The 16,717-nt window shown below is 40.3% G+C and overlaps 1 protein-coding gene across 1 annotated transcript in view; it reads right to left on the minus strand.

The window, feature by feature from the left end:
- Window positions 1–14,101, minus strand: part of LY96 (lymphocyte antigen 96) — a 28,837-nt gene extending 14,736 nt beyond the window's left edge. The window contains exons 1-2 of the mRNA XM_045810168.2: window positions 12,168–14,101; window positions 1,921–2,010 (exon numbers count right to left, since the gene is read on the minus strand). Of these exons, the coding sequence (XP_045666124.1) occupies window positions 1,921–2,010; window positions 12,168–12,279 (202 nt within the window). The 5' untranslated portion in view covers window positions 12,280–14,101. The remainder of the gene's footprint in view (window positions 1–1,920; window positions 2,011–12,167) is intronic.
- Between the last annotated feature and the right edge of the window lie 2,616 nt (window positions 14,102–16,717).

Raw genomic sequence — 16,717 nt, forward strand, 5'->3', positions numbered from 1 at the left:
CCCAATAAATCTCTTGTATGTCTAATGCCTTTTTAATATCTTCTTTTCAGAGAAACCCAAGTACACAGTATTGTAGTATTACTTCAGCCTAGAAGAATACATTCTGTTTGGGGGGGGGGGGGTAAGGGCAAGAGGTTCACTTGAAAATGAGGTCATTTGTTATGTAAATAATCACTTCTGCCAAACATGGGGGGTGGGGGTGGATAAAGCACATCACATAAAGCAGAAAACAAAACCTGAGAAAAGGAAAAAATTGTAGAACTTTGGCCAGGCAAAAACTTAGATTATTTCTTTCACCTTTGACCAAGAAAGTGGAGTGAACAGAGTTGATTATCCTTTCCTCTGTGCTACCACTGAGCCTTAATGCTATCATTTCACTTATCATACCATATTATCTACAGATCTCTCTCTCCTATTGCACTGATTCTTGAAGGTCAAGAAAACATCTTATTTATCAATGAATTCCAAAGACCTATCACAATACTTGAAATATACTATGCATTTCTAAGTTTTTTTTTTTTTAAAGATTTTATTCATTTGACAGAGAGAGAGACAGCCAGCGAGAGAGGGAACACAAGCAGGGGGAGTGGGAGAGGAAGAAGCAGGCTCCTAGCAGAGGAGCCCAATGTGGGGCCCGATCCCAGAATGCCGGGATCACGCCCTGAGCCGAAGGCAGACGCCCAATGACTGAGCCACCCAGGCGCCCCATTTCTAAGTATTTTTAATGAATACGTGAATACAGAGACAAAGTTTCAAAATACTGTTTAAACAATTAGGTTCAGGGAAATTAAAACACAAGTTTATTGTCTATATTTCTGGGTTTTCAGCTGTCTTTTGTAAACTGAAGAACTAAAATCGGGGGAAATGTTTAAGTTTATTTACGTGAAAGCACTTTGTAAAGTATAAGCTCCAAATATGAGTTAGGAGTAAATGATGCTGGTGGTGATGAAAACAACAATGATAATGATGATGGTTAGAGCTGAAGTTTCCTAGGACTTATAGGCAACAGAGCTGACTAGGAGGAGAGGAAGAACATTTTGTATGTTTTCACAGACACTCATCCATCCTGGTGCTATCACCATTACCCAACTTCATTTTTACTAAGCTGATGATTACAAGTGAAATCATAGAGAGGAAAAACAAGACACAGCACAAAACAAACCAAAAAGCTGCCTTCTTTCATCCCATAATCATCATAGTTTTTTTTTAGAAAAGTCATCTTTAAAAAAAAAAAAAAGTTGTGGCTCGCTCATATACAGATCTTTGATTAGTGGAAACCCAGCTTTACTTATGAGCTGACTAGTTAATGGTTGACAAAGGATACACCTATTAGATTTTTAGAAGTCTCGAGTTATTTCCATTTTTACCCCCACGCCATACGTAATCCCCTCTCCCATGAGGGTGAGCTAGCCTAGTGGCTTGCTTCTAACAAACAGCATACAGCAAAGGTGATAGAGTGACACTTCCATGATTAGCCTACATTAGATTGTGACTTGGATCTTGTTAGCTTGCCCCTTCTGCTGGCTTTGATGAAGCAAGAAGCCATGTTGAAAAGGCCCTTATGGCAAGGAACTGAGTGCTGTCCAACAGCCAGACAGGAAATGAATACTGTCAACAACCACGTGAGCTTAGAAGTGGACCCTTCCCTACTTGAACATTCAGAAGAGACTCCAGTCCTGGCTGACACCTTAACGGAAACCTTGTGGGAGAGCCTGAACCAGACAAACTAAGCCATATCTAGGCTACTGACACACAAAGACTGAAAGATAATAGATGTGTAGTGTTTTAAGCCAGTAAAATTGTGGTATTTTTCACATAGAAATAGAAAACCAATACATGTACATTTAGAACACAATCATTTATCATTAATACTTCTTGAACCCTTTTCACTGAATTACAAAAAGAAAACATTGAACTTACGTGGAACGTAGGAAAGGTGCAAATATCCCCTGCTTCCCTTCAATGTTATACAGGGTTTAGGATCTATCGAAATAGGAACTTTCATGTTATCTAAATGGAAGAACAAAGATAATGTCAATAAATTATTACAAATCATTTCTAGTAAGTAGAGTATTCTGAATATCATTCCCCAAAAGATGCCATTGAAATCATGTAATGAGAAAAACTGAGGGTGGTTAAAAACATCTCCCTCCCTGGAGGAGTGACATCAACAAAATGGCAGAGTAAGAAGTCCAAGACCCCCTCTTCCCCTCACAAACATACCAATTCAGTAACAACTCATGGACAAATTCCCTTTGCAAGAAATCAGAAACTAATTGAAAGTTTCCTGTATCCCAGGAGAACGTGAAATCAGACTCACCAAAGTCAGTAGAGGACAGCCTTTTACCAGAAACCCTCATCTGGCACAGCACAATCAGGAAAAGATCCCCTAGCTCCCAGCTTCACTCAGGAAGCAAGAGGTTGGCTCATGTATCCATTGCCCCAAGTTTTCCATGGGGAATACCCAAAGGAATGACAAATTAGAAAGTCTCAAGAGACTTATAAGTAATAAAGAGATTGAATAAGTAATAAAAAATTTCCCAACAAAGAAAAGCTTAGGACCAGATGTCCTCACAGGTAAATTCTACCCCCCAACATTTAAATAAGAATTAATACTAATCCTCAAACTCTTTCAAAATATTGAAATGGACCATTTCCAAACTTATTTTATGAGCCCAGCATTACCCTGATACTAAAACCAGACAAAGGGATGCCTGGGTGGTTCAGTCGGTTAAAGCATCTGCCTTCAGCTCAGGTTGTGATCTCGGGGTCCTGGGACGGAGCCCCCCATCGGGCTCTCCTTTCAGCAATGAGTCTGCTTCTCCCTCTCCCTCTTTGCTGTCTCTCACTTTCACTCTCTCTTAAATAAATAAATAAATAAAATCTTCAATTTTAAAAATCAGACAAAGACGCCACAAGAAAACTACAGGCCAATATCTCTAATGAATGTAGATGCAAAATTCTATAGGATGAAGGATAAAAATCATATGATTATCTCAATAGATACAGAAAATGCATTTGACAAAATTTAACACCCTTTTGTGATAAAAACTCTCAAAAATTAGGATTAGAGGAAATGGCCTCAACATAATAAAAACCATATATGAAAAGTCCATAGCTAACATTACACTCAACGGTAAAAAACTGAAAGTTTTTCCTCTAAGATTAGAAAGAAAGCAAGGATAACCACCCTTTAATAGCACCAGAAAACCTAGTCAGATCAATTAGGCAAGAAAAATAAATAAAAAGCATCCAAATCGGAAAGGAAGAAGTAAAATTTTCCTTGCACATGATTTCCTTTTTTTTTTTTTTAAGATTTTATTTTAGGACACCTGGGTGGCTCAGTCAGTTAAGCTACCAGGGTCCTGGGATTGAGCCCCGTGTTGGGCTCCCTGCTCCGTGGGAAGCCTGCTTATCCCTCTCCCTCTACCTGCCGCTCCCCCTGCTTGTGCACGTGCGCTTTGTCAAGTAAATAAATAAAATCTTAAAATAAATAAATAAATGAACAAATAAGTAAATAAAAATGTGGCCTATACATACAGTGGAATACTATTCAGCCTTAAGAAAAAGAAGGAAATTTTGCAATATGCTACAACACGGATGAATCCTATGAACATTATGCTAAGGGAAATAAGCTGGTCATATAAGGACAAATACTGTATCATTCCACTTACATGCGGTATCTCAAATAGTCAAATTCATAGAACCAAAGAGTAGAATAGTGGTTGCTAGAGGCTCAGGAAGCGGAGGAGATAGGGAATTACTAAGCAACGGGCATAAAGTTTCAATCAAGCAAGATGAGTAAGTTCTAGAGCTCTGCTGTATGACACTGTGCCTACAGTCAACAATATTGTGTTCTACACTTAACCACTGAAGAGAGTAGATCTCATGTAAAGTGTCCCTACCACAGTAAAATAGGTTTTAAAATACTGCATAAGTACAGAAAGGAAACCTCCCATAATAGATTCGTGTTTTAACATCCTAATATTGTTAAGGTGGAGGTTGAAGATACTGAATTAGTTTAAACGGTGTGGAGGAAAAAAACTCCCCCAAAAATATTTTCATAACATTACTTGTTCTATTTTGGAACTTTTTAACCGTTTCCCATCGACACTGCTCTCCTTTTATCCACTCTCTTCATGCTGTGTATGTTCCATTGGTTCAAAATAGAAAATATACATCAAGTACTTAGAGATCTGGTAAATGTTAAGTGAGTGAATAAACAAATGAATAAGCTAATGAACAGTCTTCCTGCAGTAGGAGTTTCAAGAAAGGTATAGAAGAAGAGTTCGTAGGGGCGCCTCGGTTGCGCAGTCATTAAGCGTCTGTCTTCGGCTCAGGGCGTGATCCTGGCATTCTGGGATCAAGCCCCACATCAGGCTCCTCCGCTGGGAGCCTGCTTCTTCCTCTCCCATTCCCCCTGCTTGTGTTCCCTCTGTCTCTGGCTGTCTCTCTCTCTCTCTCTCTGTCAAATAAATAAATAAAATCTTTAAAAAAAAAAAAAGAAGAAAAAGAAGAAGAGTTCATAAAAGCACTGAGAAGGAGGGGAGAGAGATGATACCAGGCTTGTGTGGATTTGTCCCTGAATGCAACCGTTAAAATTAATGTTAGGGACTCCTGGGTTGCTCAGTCAGTTAAGTGTCAGACTCTAATGGTTTTGGTTCAGGTCATGAATCTCAGGGCTATGCAATCCAGCCCAAAAGGGGCTCTGGGTTCAGCGCAGAATCTGCTTGAGAGTCTCTCTCTCTCTCCCTCTCCCTTTGCCCCTGTGCTGCTCATGCTCTCTAAATAAATAAATAAATAAATAATCTTTTTAAAAAATTAATGTTAACATCTCTCATTCAATTAATTGAGTTTACTTGTAACAAAATTCCCACAGAATGAATTATATTAACAGTCATTTCACCTAATCATGGATGTTCACAAATATTTGACCAACAGATGTTCATCCCTTAATGGTTTATGACCAAAGAAAAAATGCCCAATTCGCAACACAGATGGGTTCTGAGGGCATTATGCTAATTCAGACAGAGAAAGACAAACACTGTATGATCTCTCTAATATGAGGAATCCACAAAACAAAACACTAAATTTATAGATACAGAGAAGAGATTGGTGGTTGCCAGAGGTGGCGGATGGGCATGGACAAAAATGGGTGAAGGTGGTCCGAAGGTATAAACTTCCAGTTACAAAATAAGTAAATCCTGAGATGTAATATACAGCATGATGACTATAGTTAACAAAACTGTATTGTACATTTAAAAGTTGCTAATAGAATATATCATCAAAGTTCTCATCATAAAAGAAAATTTGTAACTATGTGTGGTGATGGATGTTAACCAGATTTACTGTTGCAATATACACATATATCTGTCTTTTTGTACACCTGAAACTAATAAAATGTTATATGTCAAGTTTATCTCAATTAAAAATGTACAGAAGTGGTTGAGTAAGTAAATTTGTATACCTATATATTAAATTAATATGCAGTCATTAAAATGAATTTTTAGAATATTTAATGACATAGATGTATTATCAAGTTTTTAAAAACATGGTTACCCAATAGTATATACAGTATGATTCTGGTTTTATGGTTTTTAATATACGCCTTTATATATCTAAAAGAGTATTCACCAAAATTAGAATATTGACAGTGGTCAACTCCATCGTGACAGGCTTAGGTTACCTTATGTCTTCATTTTCACCTGTATTTTCAAAGATTTGCATAATTAATACCCATCATTACCTTTCTTAGGAATAAAAAGGTTGTTATGGTATTGAAATGTGGGCATTTTCATATGCATTACCAAGCATAGTGTAATGTGTATCTTCTTTCCCAGCCATATCCTTGTAGAAAATCCTCAGAGCAAGCCAACCAAAGACTCTGGAGAAGAAGCTGAGAATATGTTAAAAGCAGTGAATCACCAGAGTCGTGTTACTAAGGGCAATTTTCTATTTCCAATTAAGGATTCTGCATGTCTGAAGTTGTCTGATTATGATGACAACATCAACAACTCAATTCAACCAGATAAATGTTTAGAGAGCCCCTGTGGGTGCTCAGTGTTGGGCCAGGAATCAGAGCAGGGTGGGCAGGGGGCAGGGGTGTTAGAGAGTGGAGAACAGAGATATGAGACTTAGTTTTCACATCAGGAAGTCTATGATTTTTCTGGGAGGACAAGATCAACATCCAAACAATAATTAGATGTAAGAATCAAAAGATCATATAGCACTGTATGGAATGTGATTTTATTATTTACAAGGAACTACTGGAAGACAGCTTCATTACTTTAAAGTCACCATGTATGTGATAAAATCCTCTATTTGGTTTGTTACAGAAAGTGGTGACCTGTTTTAACAAACGCACAGCGCAAGAAGCTCCTATTTCCCCTGCAACCATAAAAATCAGCATTGCTAATCCAACATAGCGCTTTCCCACTGAGCTCTGCCTCAGAATCCTTCTTAATCCAACATTCCAGGCAACTGCAGTTGGCAGTGGAAATGAAACCAGTGCCCCTCTGAGTGTTGGCATTAAGTATTCTCGGAGGTCTAGGGAGGAAATGTTGGCTGGAGTTGAACCATCATAGCACTTCATTTTACCTCTTTGGTGGAATTACTGATACATAAATATGCGGTCCCTTTTGACGGGAATGCCCTTGTCATCCTCAGTCTAGACATTCCTCTCCTCCTTCAAAATGTATTCAAATATCATCAACACTGTTAAGCCTTCCTTGACTCCTCCACACCTCCCCACGCCCACAAGTCACAAACACACTATCATTCATAGCCCTTGACCGTCTTTCAGCAGTCATTTGTAAATCTTTATTACAACTATTCATTTACATATCTGTCTTCTTCATAAAGATAGCACCAGCCTTCAGGGCAGGAAGGATGTCTCATTTGTTTTTCATATCTCTGGTAGGTAGCACAGTGCTGGGCACACTTCAGATAACAAATGTGTGGCACCTATTTGCTTGGCACCTATTTTGTGATGAACATCTCTTTAGGCACTAAAGAAACAACAATCAGCAAGAAGTCATGGGTCCTGCTCTTGAGAAATGTACATGCTAATAAGAAAATCAAAGAGAGTCATGGGACAAAGAGCGAGTGCATGGTGGAGACAGAGGAGTGGGGCGCGGAGCTGGTGGAGACACTTCAACTGCATTACTCAGGGAGTGATGGGAAGGAACCAGGCCTGTGGAAACTGGAGAAGAGTGTTTTAACCAGAAGGATTTCTAGTAAGTGCAGACTCGGAGGTGAGATGACTTTGATATGTTCGAGCAACAACAAAAACATGCACAGACAGACACAAACATGCGCAAAGACTATTATGTGAGATACCTGCAGTAAGCAAATTCGCAGGGACAGAAGGTAGGGTGGAAGTTACCAGGAACTAGAGGGACGGAGAAATGGGGTATTAGTGTTTAATGGGTACAGAATTTCTGCTCAGGATTATGAAAATTCTGGAAAGGGATAGCGGTAATGATCACACAACACTGTGAATATCCTTAATGCCGTTGAACTGTACACTTAAAGATGGTTAAAAGGGTAACTTTGATGTGTGTTACATTGGTAATATAAACAATGATAATAATAAAGGCCAGTGTGGACGGCAAATAATGAGAGAGGGTGGGCGGGAATCACAGGGATCAGACAAGTAGGCAGGGGCCATCTGGAGGGGTCTGGGAGGTCTTGGTATAAAGTTGGGACTTCACTCTAATTGTGAAGTGTGAAGTGTGAAAAGCCACTGGAAAGTTTTAAGCAAGAAGAGTGACATTGTCTGACTCATTTACATTTTCAAAAGACCTCCCTGGTCTCTGGGTCAAGAGCAGATTTTACGGGGTAAAGAATCGAAGTGGAGAGAGGACAATCTGAGAGACTGCTGCAGAGGCCAGAGGAGAAATGAGGGGTATGAGTGGTGAGCAGAGGACAGTGAGAAGTGGTTGGCTTGAGAACATATTCTGGAGATAGTGAAAATGGGAATCACCAACACACTGAGTGTGGGGGATAAGGAAAAGAGATAATTAAAGGATACCCCTGGTCGGGGGCCTAAAGAATTAGGTGGATGATGAGATGGGAAAGACAGGAAAAAGGAGGCTCAGCTTGGCATAAGTCAAGCTCCCAATAGTTATTGGGCTTCCCAGTGGCCATGCTGAGCTCATAGAATAAATGAATAAATCCTCGTGTTACAGTTACTCCCCCTACTACACATGAGACAAAAGCCAGAAGTTCCTTGAGGTTCCGGCTATATCTCACATAACCTTTGCATTCTAAGTGTTCTTAGCATAATAACTAAACTCAATGCCTATTAAATAAAACTTGTTAAACTGAATTAAATTCAGCTGACTTGACAACATGCTCTGTAGGACTTTTGATAGACCACAAAAGGTTGGCATGAAACAGACAAGGATATTTCGAGTTAGAGAATAGAAGAAGTACAACTAAAAGCCAGTGAAAAGGCTGGCCCGCCCGGAGTGGGGGACACGCAAGATACAGGGATATACCTGCTTAGCTGGGAGGGCCATGCTGAGCTCACACCCAATCAGTCAGCTGGTCCTGTCAGATCCACCTTCAGAATCCTTCCAGAATCTGACCCCTTCTCATCACCACCCCAACTCCTTTGGTCTGAGTCACCATTATCTCTCTCATCTGGAGTATTTATTGTACAACAGCCTCCCAACACATCTCCTGCTCCCACCCAGGTCCCCTTACGGATTATCGTCAACACAAGAGCCAGACCAAGCTTTGCTCATGGTAAAAGATAAACCGTCCCCTGACCTACAAGGCCCTCATCTCCTCCCCATTTCTTTCTGTGACCTCATCTTCTACTGCTTTCCCTTCCCTCATATCATTGCAGCCACACTGGCCTCTCCTTGCTATCCTTCCAACACACCAAACATGTCCCCACCTCAGGGCCTTTGTGTTCACTCTTAGCTCCACCTCTTCCCTTAAATATCTTGCATGACCCACTCCCTCAACTATTACAGGTCTTCACTAAATGTCACCTTCCCAGGGAGGCCTTCCTTAGCCATCCTACTTTATAATGCTACCCCCTTCCCCATCTCTGCTCTGTCCCCTCCCCTGCTCTAATTTTTCTCACAGAAATTACCACCATCTGACATGCTGAATATTTTACTGATAAAAATTCCATGAGGAGGCACCTGGGTGGCTCAGTTGATTAAGCATCTGCCTTCAGCTCAGGCCATGATCCCTGGGTCCCGGGAATTGAGCCCTATGTGGGGGTCCCTGGTTGGTGGGACCTGCTTCTCCTTCTCCCGCTGCCCCTCCCCCTGCTTGTGCTTGCTCGCTTGCTTGCTATCAAATAAATAAAATCTTTAAATAAATAAATAATCCAGTAATTCTTGGGTTTCTGGACTACACATAGCCAAAAAAAAAGGCTAGCTAGAACTGAGTCTGAGTCTGATGGACTGACATGCACACCCATACTTTCTGCCTTTTCCAAAGTTGAGGAACACACCTCTAATTCTTGCCATTCTTGTAGATTATAAGCTGAATTGTGTGTGTCCCCCACCATACCCCAAATTCATATGTTGCAATTCTAACCTTCCAGTACCTTACAATGTGACTACATTTGGAGATTGGGTCTTTAAACAAGAGACTAAGTTAAAAAGAACCTGTTAGGGTGAGGTCCTTCTCCAATATGATTGGTGTCCCTACAAGAAGAGGAGATTCAGACACACAGGGAGTGCCAGGCATGAGTGCACACAGAGAAAAGACCATATAAAGACATGGCAAGAAGGCGCCATATGCAAGCAAGAAGGAAACAAATCTGCTGACCCGGACTTCCAGCTCCCAGAACTGTGAGAAATAAATTTCTGTCAAGTCACCCAGTCTTTGGTGTTTTGTTATGGCAGTCCTAGCAAACCGATACACTGTAAATACCCCATAGCTTCACCAAACGGAAATCATCCTCACAGAAAGACTAATCGGGTGTTGTCGTTGTTACCACCATCCTCACAGGAAAACCTACAGGAATCAGTGCTTCCCACACATTCATTTTGGGCTCAGCCAGGATAGATTCTCTAAGGTAGGGAAGAAAATGACATGGCAGCAGCCATGGCCCCAAGCAGGGTTGTGCTGTCACTGTGTACTCTGCTTGCTCCCCTCAGTCCCTACAGCAGTGGGGCAGCAGGAAAGAACCACAGGTTTCTCAACATTAGACAGAAAGACATAAGATCCTCCCTCAAAAATCAAAAGACAAATCAGACTATTGTTACTACAAGAATAAAAGCTTGAATAATAATAGGAAGTATAATATAAATAAAGGCCATGTGAAACATGGCACAGAGGTGACATAATTGGGACCTGGTTGGCTCAGTCAGTAGAGCCTGTGACTCTCTCTTTTTTAAAAGCTTTATTTATTTATTTGGGAGAGAAAAAGAGAGAGCATGTGCATGGGAAGGGCAGAGGGAGAGAATCCTCAAGCAGACTCCCTGCTGAGCACAGAACCCAGATGTGGAGCTCGATCCCATGACCCGTGAAATCATGACCTGAGCTGATATCAAGAGTCAGACACTCAACTGACTGAACCACCCAGGTGCCCCAGCATGTGACTCTTGATCTTGAGATTGTAAGTTCAAGCCCCCTGTTGGGTGTAAAGATTACTTAAAAATAAAAATAAAAATAAAAAATTTTAAATAGAGGGTGACAGAATCAACATGTGGTACATAGAAACCAAAGGAAAGAGGAGACTTGGCGGCAGAGAAGACTCGGGAGGCTTCCTGGTGGCGGAGAGGTATACTGACGTTATAGGATAGAAAAATTCCAGAGATAAGTTGCAAGGGAATTCAGTACAATCCACACATAGGGAAAAAGCCACGAGTGTAAGATTGGTTACACAGCTAAATCTTGTTCTCATACCTGGCAATTACGCTAATTCCCTGGAAGTAACTTTATATTAGCATTTGCCAGAGTGTGTTTTTCAAGATGGTCAACACACATTTTAAAAATAAAATAAAATAAAATTGAAAATCTGGGGATTAAATAGGTTTCTTTCTTATAGAACTTCTCAGAACTCAAAGTACATTTGTAAATCTCCCCCAAGGATTAAACAAACCATCAATTGTTTTTCCCAAATATCAAGGAGCTAGCATTTGCGGAAGCATCAAACCTGATATCACTAATGGGTAGAAAAGACCAGTCAACCCACGATGAGCAAACCAGTGGAAAATACCAAACCAAAACCTCAGTCTAGCCCTGCTGCTGTGCTTTCAGACTGTAGACATTTGTAGAGAAATAGGGAAGAAAAACAAAAAATAGTGATCCAGCTAGTTCATAGCATTAGGGTATGGCTGATTTTTTAAGTTAATCAATACTGTTGTTTCTATGTGGCTACGTGCTAAAAACTTCACCTACAACAATCCTTGTAAAGTATCTTTAAAATCGCTTTCGGGGGCACCTGGGTGGTTCAGTTAAGCTGACTCTTGATTTCGGCTCACGCCATGATCTCAGGGTAGTGAGATCGAGGCCTGCTTTGGCTCCACACTGGGCGTGGAAACTGCTTGAGATTCTCTCTCACTCTCTTCCTCTGTCCCTCCCCCCACGCTCTTTCTTTAAATAAATAAATAAATAAATAAAGCTTATAAAATCACTCTCATTTTACAGACAAAAAAGCTGGGACACAGAGAGGCTAAGTACTTTTTGCTCGAGATCACACAGCTAGTAACTGACAGAACCAGGCTAACATCCAATTAGGGAGGTGATTCCAAGACTCCTCAAAAGTCACAGCCTCAAACATGTATAAAGCACCTGCCATATGCCCACTGCCGTGCTAAAGAAAAAAAAAGAAAATCACATACTGGAGCAATAATCAATTCCAAAGGCAGCCAGGACTAGTCTACCTTCTCAAGAAGAAAAGTTCAGAGGAAAAGAGTTCTGCCAAAACTAGGAAGAATGAGAAACTGGGCTCAAGGCGGAGGGAAGTGACCACAGGGAACAACAGAAGCCCTTAGAGGTCAAGTACAACACTGTTTAGAGACTTGTGAGGTCTGTGAAGGATCGAGAAAACCCACACAGGACAGTAACCAGCCATCACCTTTGCTGCCTGCAGCAGTGGCTGGAACACACTGTCATGTCCTGTGTCCCCGAGACGGCAGCGCGAAGCTCTCATGAAAACTTACCCCTGAACCACTTGTTGCTGTTTTACTCACCACAATAGGAATACCAAACACTGGAGTCAGAGGAGTTGCAGATCCAGTGTTGCTCCCCAGGTGCCGTGAATATGGAAGAAAACAGAGTGGAAAAAAGCATAAACGTGAACATGATTCAGTAACTCCAAAACTTTAAAAATACAAGGAGAATCAGTAACTAATCATCAGACTCTTCCCTTTCAGTAAGCAGAAAAGATTTAACTTAGTCATTGGTCACATGATTTCTGCGTTCCTGAGTTTCCTCTTTTGAGTGTATGTATTTAGTATTTGAGCACTTCCGGCAAGAGGAGAGAGGAAAATGATTTAGAATACACTCTTCTAGAACACGTAACGCAAATGAGAACACAGAACTTTAAAAACAAAACAAGGTACTTCCTGGTCAATAGTAACAAAACCAGTATGTAGGTCTCCTTTAGAATCCTGGCAGACTGCCACCCCTTTTCCATCTGCGTTGCTATTTTCTCTCTCTCTCTCTCTCTCTCTCTCTCTTTTTTTTTTTTTACAATTTTTTTATAAAACAATTTTTTATGCAACAATTTCTCATGGCCCAGGGAGCTGGACCTATAGGTCTGAACTGAATAGTCTGATGCAAATTATTTCTGCTCTGCAACAGGTGCAGCCACAGGGCAGAGCCAGACTAGATGAGACCGTGGACATGGGATATTAGCTATAGCTCTGCATTGTGGGTGGGTCCACACCAGGCTTGAGAATGCACTTACTTAGGCAAAGTACAGCTCCAGGGAATATTTTGAGCCCTCATAATGAAATGGTCATTATTTTGCATGTGGCATACATTTCAAAATTCTCACTCTGTTCTAGAAAAATAGCTCATCTTTTAGATACTTTGCTACTTAAAATTCTCTGTAGGGCATAGTTTGGGATTAGTAGCCAAAAACAAAAATAGCATGGAGTCAGGGCCTAAAACTCTGTAAGTTTAGAGGAAAATAATCATATGTTGGTAAAAGATTCTACTAAAGAACTATGCTACTTTCCCATTTTTTAGAAAGGCAAAAATCTGTGGGAGGATGGGGAAATGGGAGTTGTTAATGGATATTGAGTTTCAGGTTTGGAAGATAAGAGGTTCTAGGGATCTGTTGCACAGCAATGTAAATATAGTTAACACTACTGAACTTGTGCTTAAAATTGGTTAAGATGGTAAACTTTATATTATATATATATATATTTTTACTGCATTTGAAAAGTGAAAAAAGAAGAAGAAAAACCTGCAAATGCCCCTAGTGGTCTCAAAAATACCATTTCCCACTAAAAGGAACAAAGACTCTGGAGAAATTGCTGGTTCCGGGTCTGGGGCAGAAAATGTACAAGAGGGAGCCTAGAACACCTTAGCATATTAGATAACCAATATGAAGACTGTCCCCACTGACCAAAGATGGGTTTCCTATTGCTGCTGTAACCACTAATTTAGTGGCTTAAAACAATACAAATCTATTCTCTTACAGTTCTGAAGGTCAGAAGTCTGAAATCCGTTTCACGGGGCCAAAGTCAAGGTGTCAGCAGAGCTGGTTCCTTCTGGAGACTCTGGGGAAAGAACCCGTTTCCTTCCATTTTCATCTTACAGAGCTGCAACCCGTGTATTCCTCCATCTTCGAAGTTCAGCATTCCCATCTCTGCTTCCATCATCACATCACCTCTTCTGACCTCCTGCTCCTTCTTGTAAGAACCCTGTAATTACACTAGAACCATTTGGATAATCCAGGATAATCTCCCCAAGATCTATCTATAAAATCCCTTTTGCCATATAATGTGACATTCAGTTTCCAGACATGAATATCTTGGGGGACCATTGTTCAACCTACCTGTAGACTATACAAACATTAAGATAGTAACGACAATGAACTGAAATACACCAAATATATTTTAAACTATGAGCTCATAATTTTTTTAAAGATTTTATTTATTTAAGAGAGGGGGAGAAAGCAAGCACGAGCGGGGGAAGGGACAGAGGGAGAGGAGAGACACAATCTCCAGCAGACTCTGCACTTAGCACAGAGCTCAACGCAGGGCTTGATCTCACAACGATGAGATCACAACCTGAGCGGAAAACCAAGAGTCATATGTTCAACCAACTGAGCCACCCAGGCACCCTGAGCTCATAATTTTTTAAAAGTCTAATTAATCATTAGATGATGCTAGGAAGTCAACTCTTTTGAAAACTGATAAAGGGAAAGAATCAAGCATGTAACCTGACTTTTCTATAGAAACTGAACTACTTACTGATAACCAGATAGTAGATGGGGACAAGTTTCCCTCGCCTCCTTATACTCTTTTCTCTACCTTTAGAAGTATTCAGCTAATATATGAAAAAAGGAAAAATAGAATATAACCATTTTGCAACACCTAATGAATTACTGAGCTTAGGCACCAAGCATCAAGTGTTGCTAACTTCACAAAGAGAGACACAGAAAGACTTTGTGAACTTCTTGATGGATGAACACTGTGGTTGCCAGCCTCCAAAATGGCTCCCAATGATTCTTACTTCCTAGTATCCAGATCCTTGTGTAAGCCCCTCCACCAATGAAAAAGGCTGATTCTGTAACTAATAAAATATGGCTTAACGAGAGTGTGCAACTTCCAAGCTAGATCATATACATCATTGCGTCTTCCATGCTGTTCTTCTCAATCACTGGCTCTAGGGGAAGCAAGTAACCCTAAAGAGAGAACCATGTGATGAGAAACAGGCCTCCCACCAAAAAGCCAGCACCAGTTTGTCATTCCTGTGAGTGAGCCACCTTGGAAACAGTCCCTCCTGCCCCGGTTCTGCCTTCAGATGACAGCAGCACCAGCTGATAGCTTGACTGCCACTTCATGAGAGAACCTGAGCCAGAAGCATTCCCCTAAGCCACTCCAGATACTGGAGCAACAGGCCAGTTTATTATGTTTTAAACCTCTAATTTTTGAGACGCCTGGGTGGCTTAGACAGTTAAGCATCCAATTTTAGATTTCAGCTCAGGTTGTGATCTCAGGGTCCTAGGATCCAGCCCTGCATCAGGCTACCTGCTCAGTGGGGAGTCTGCTTCTCTGCCTCTCCCTCTGCCCCTCCCCCTGCTCACTTACACACTCTCTAATAAATAAGTCTTAAAAAAAAAACTAACTTTTGGTGGTAATTTGTTAATGCAGCAATAGATAATATAAGCATCATCATCTATGAATTAGTCTTGTCCAAAATAATCAAATCTCAATCTGATGAAGCCTTAAGTCCTACCAATTTATAGGAGATACAGAAGACAGAGAAACATGTTAGTCTACACCTTAGGAATACAATCAGAAAATCTAGACCACGAAAAGATGTTAAGGGCAAAGAACTCTGTTTCTTCAACAGACAATTTACAAGAGAGAAAAAAACAAAGTGAAAGAAATAGAGGGATCCATAGATTAGAAGAGTCTTAAAAGACATTTCATAAATTGGTGTGAATAAGGCATGAACTTACTTAGGTATTAATCCAAACAAAATGTGGGGAGGGAATTGGAATTTGAACAGACTGGATATTTGATAACTTTGGGGAGAGGGGAGTGGTTTGGGTATTATAATGGCATTATAGTTATATTTTTTAAGTCCTTATCTGGTAGAGTTACAAAATATTTAAGAAAGAGATGTTATGATATCTGGATTTGCTTCCAAATAAAAGCAGAGGGCAATTGGTTGGGGTCTAAATCAAACAATATTGACAACAAATTGGTAATTGTGGAATCTGAATGACAGTTACATTGATTCATCCAACTCTTCTACTTTTGAATGACTGACATGCTCAACAAAAAGGAAGCCAACAACAGAAGTATCTGAAAAAATCAGAATACAATTTCTAAAATTATGTCCAAGCTAAGGCTATCATTCAGACCTAATGGCCTCTTTGTTACTTTTGCTTCTAAAATCTGGTCTTTCGGGATAATGAATTAGAAAAGGGATTACGAAACATTTTATTATCAGTGGGTATATTACTGCTGTAACTCAGATGTTAAGCCAGGATCACCCTGCCTTTTAAGACTCAAAACTGACTCAACGCCCTTCCTGTATAGATAGTGGGAGACTCCTCACCTCCCCAACCTTTCCAAGATTTTACTACACCTGTGGTGAAGGTAGTAAAGTAGCATAGAGAGATGTGTGTAAATTCCTCCTCCTTACCTTGGCCTCAATTGTTTCTGCTGACTTATTTCAGTGATGAATCACATTCTACACATACTGTTCCTTTCCTACTTCTTGGTGTCACTCCAGAGCATGCACTTGAGAAGTCATCTTTCTCAGTCTTAAAGCTTTTTTTTCTTTTCCCTAAACAACCAAGTTGTCTTCTGAATTATTCTGATGCTAATAAAAATAGGTTTTTCATTCCACTACACAGGTGACAGAATGGTTATATGGATACAGGACATTTGAAGAAAGAGATACGGTACACTCAGAACAAGTGATGAAGAAAGTGACTCTTGGAAGAAAATGTTAAAATTGTTAATACAATGCTGTTTTTTCTTCTAGGAATGGAACTAAGCGTGATTTTTTTTTCTTGCTTTTACTGATATTTGATCAACATTTGATTGTG

This window comes from Ursus americanus, chromosome 9 (assembly GCF_024610735.1).
Source record: "Ursus americanus isolate L20-20 chromosome 9, mUrsAme1.1.p, whole genome shotgun sequence".
NCBI classification, from domain to species: domain Eukaryota; kingdom Metazoa; phylum Chordata; class Mammalia; order Carnivora; family Ursidae; genus Ursus; species Ursus americanus.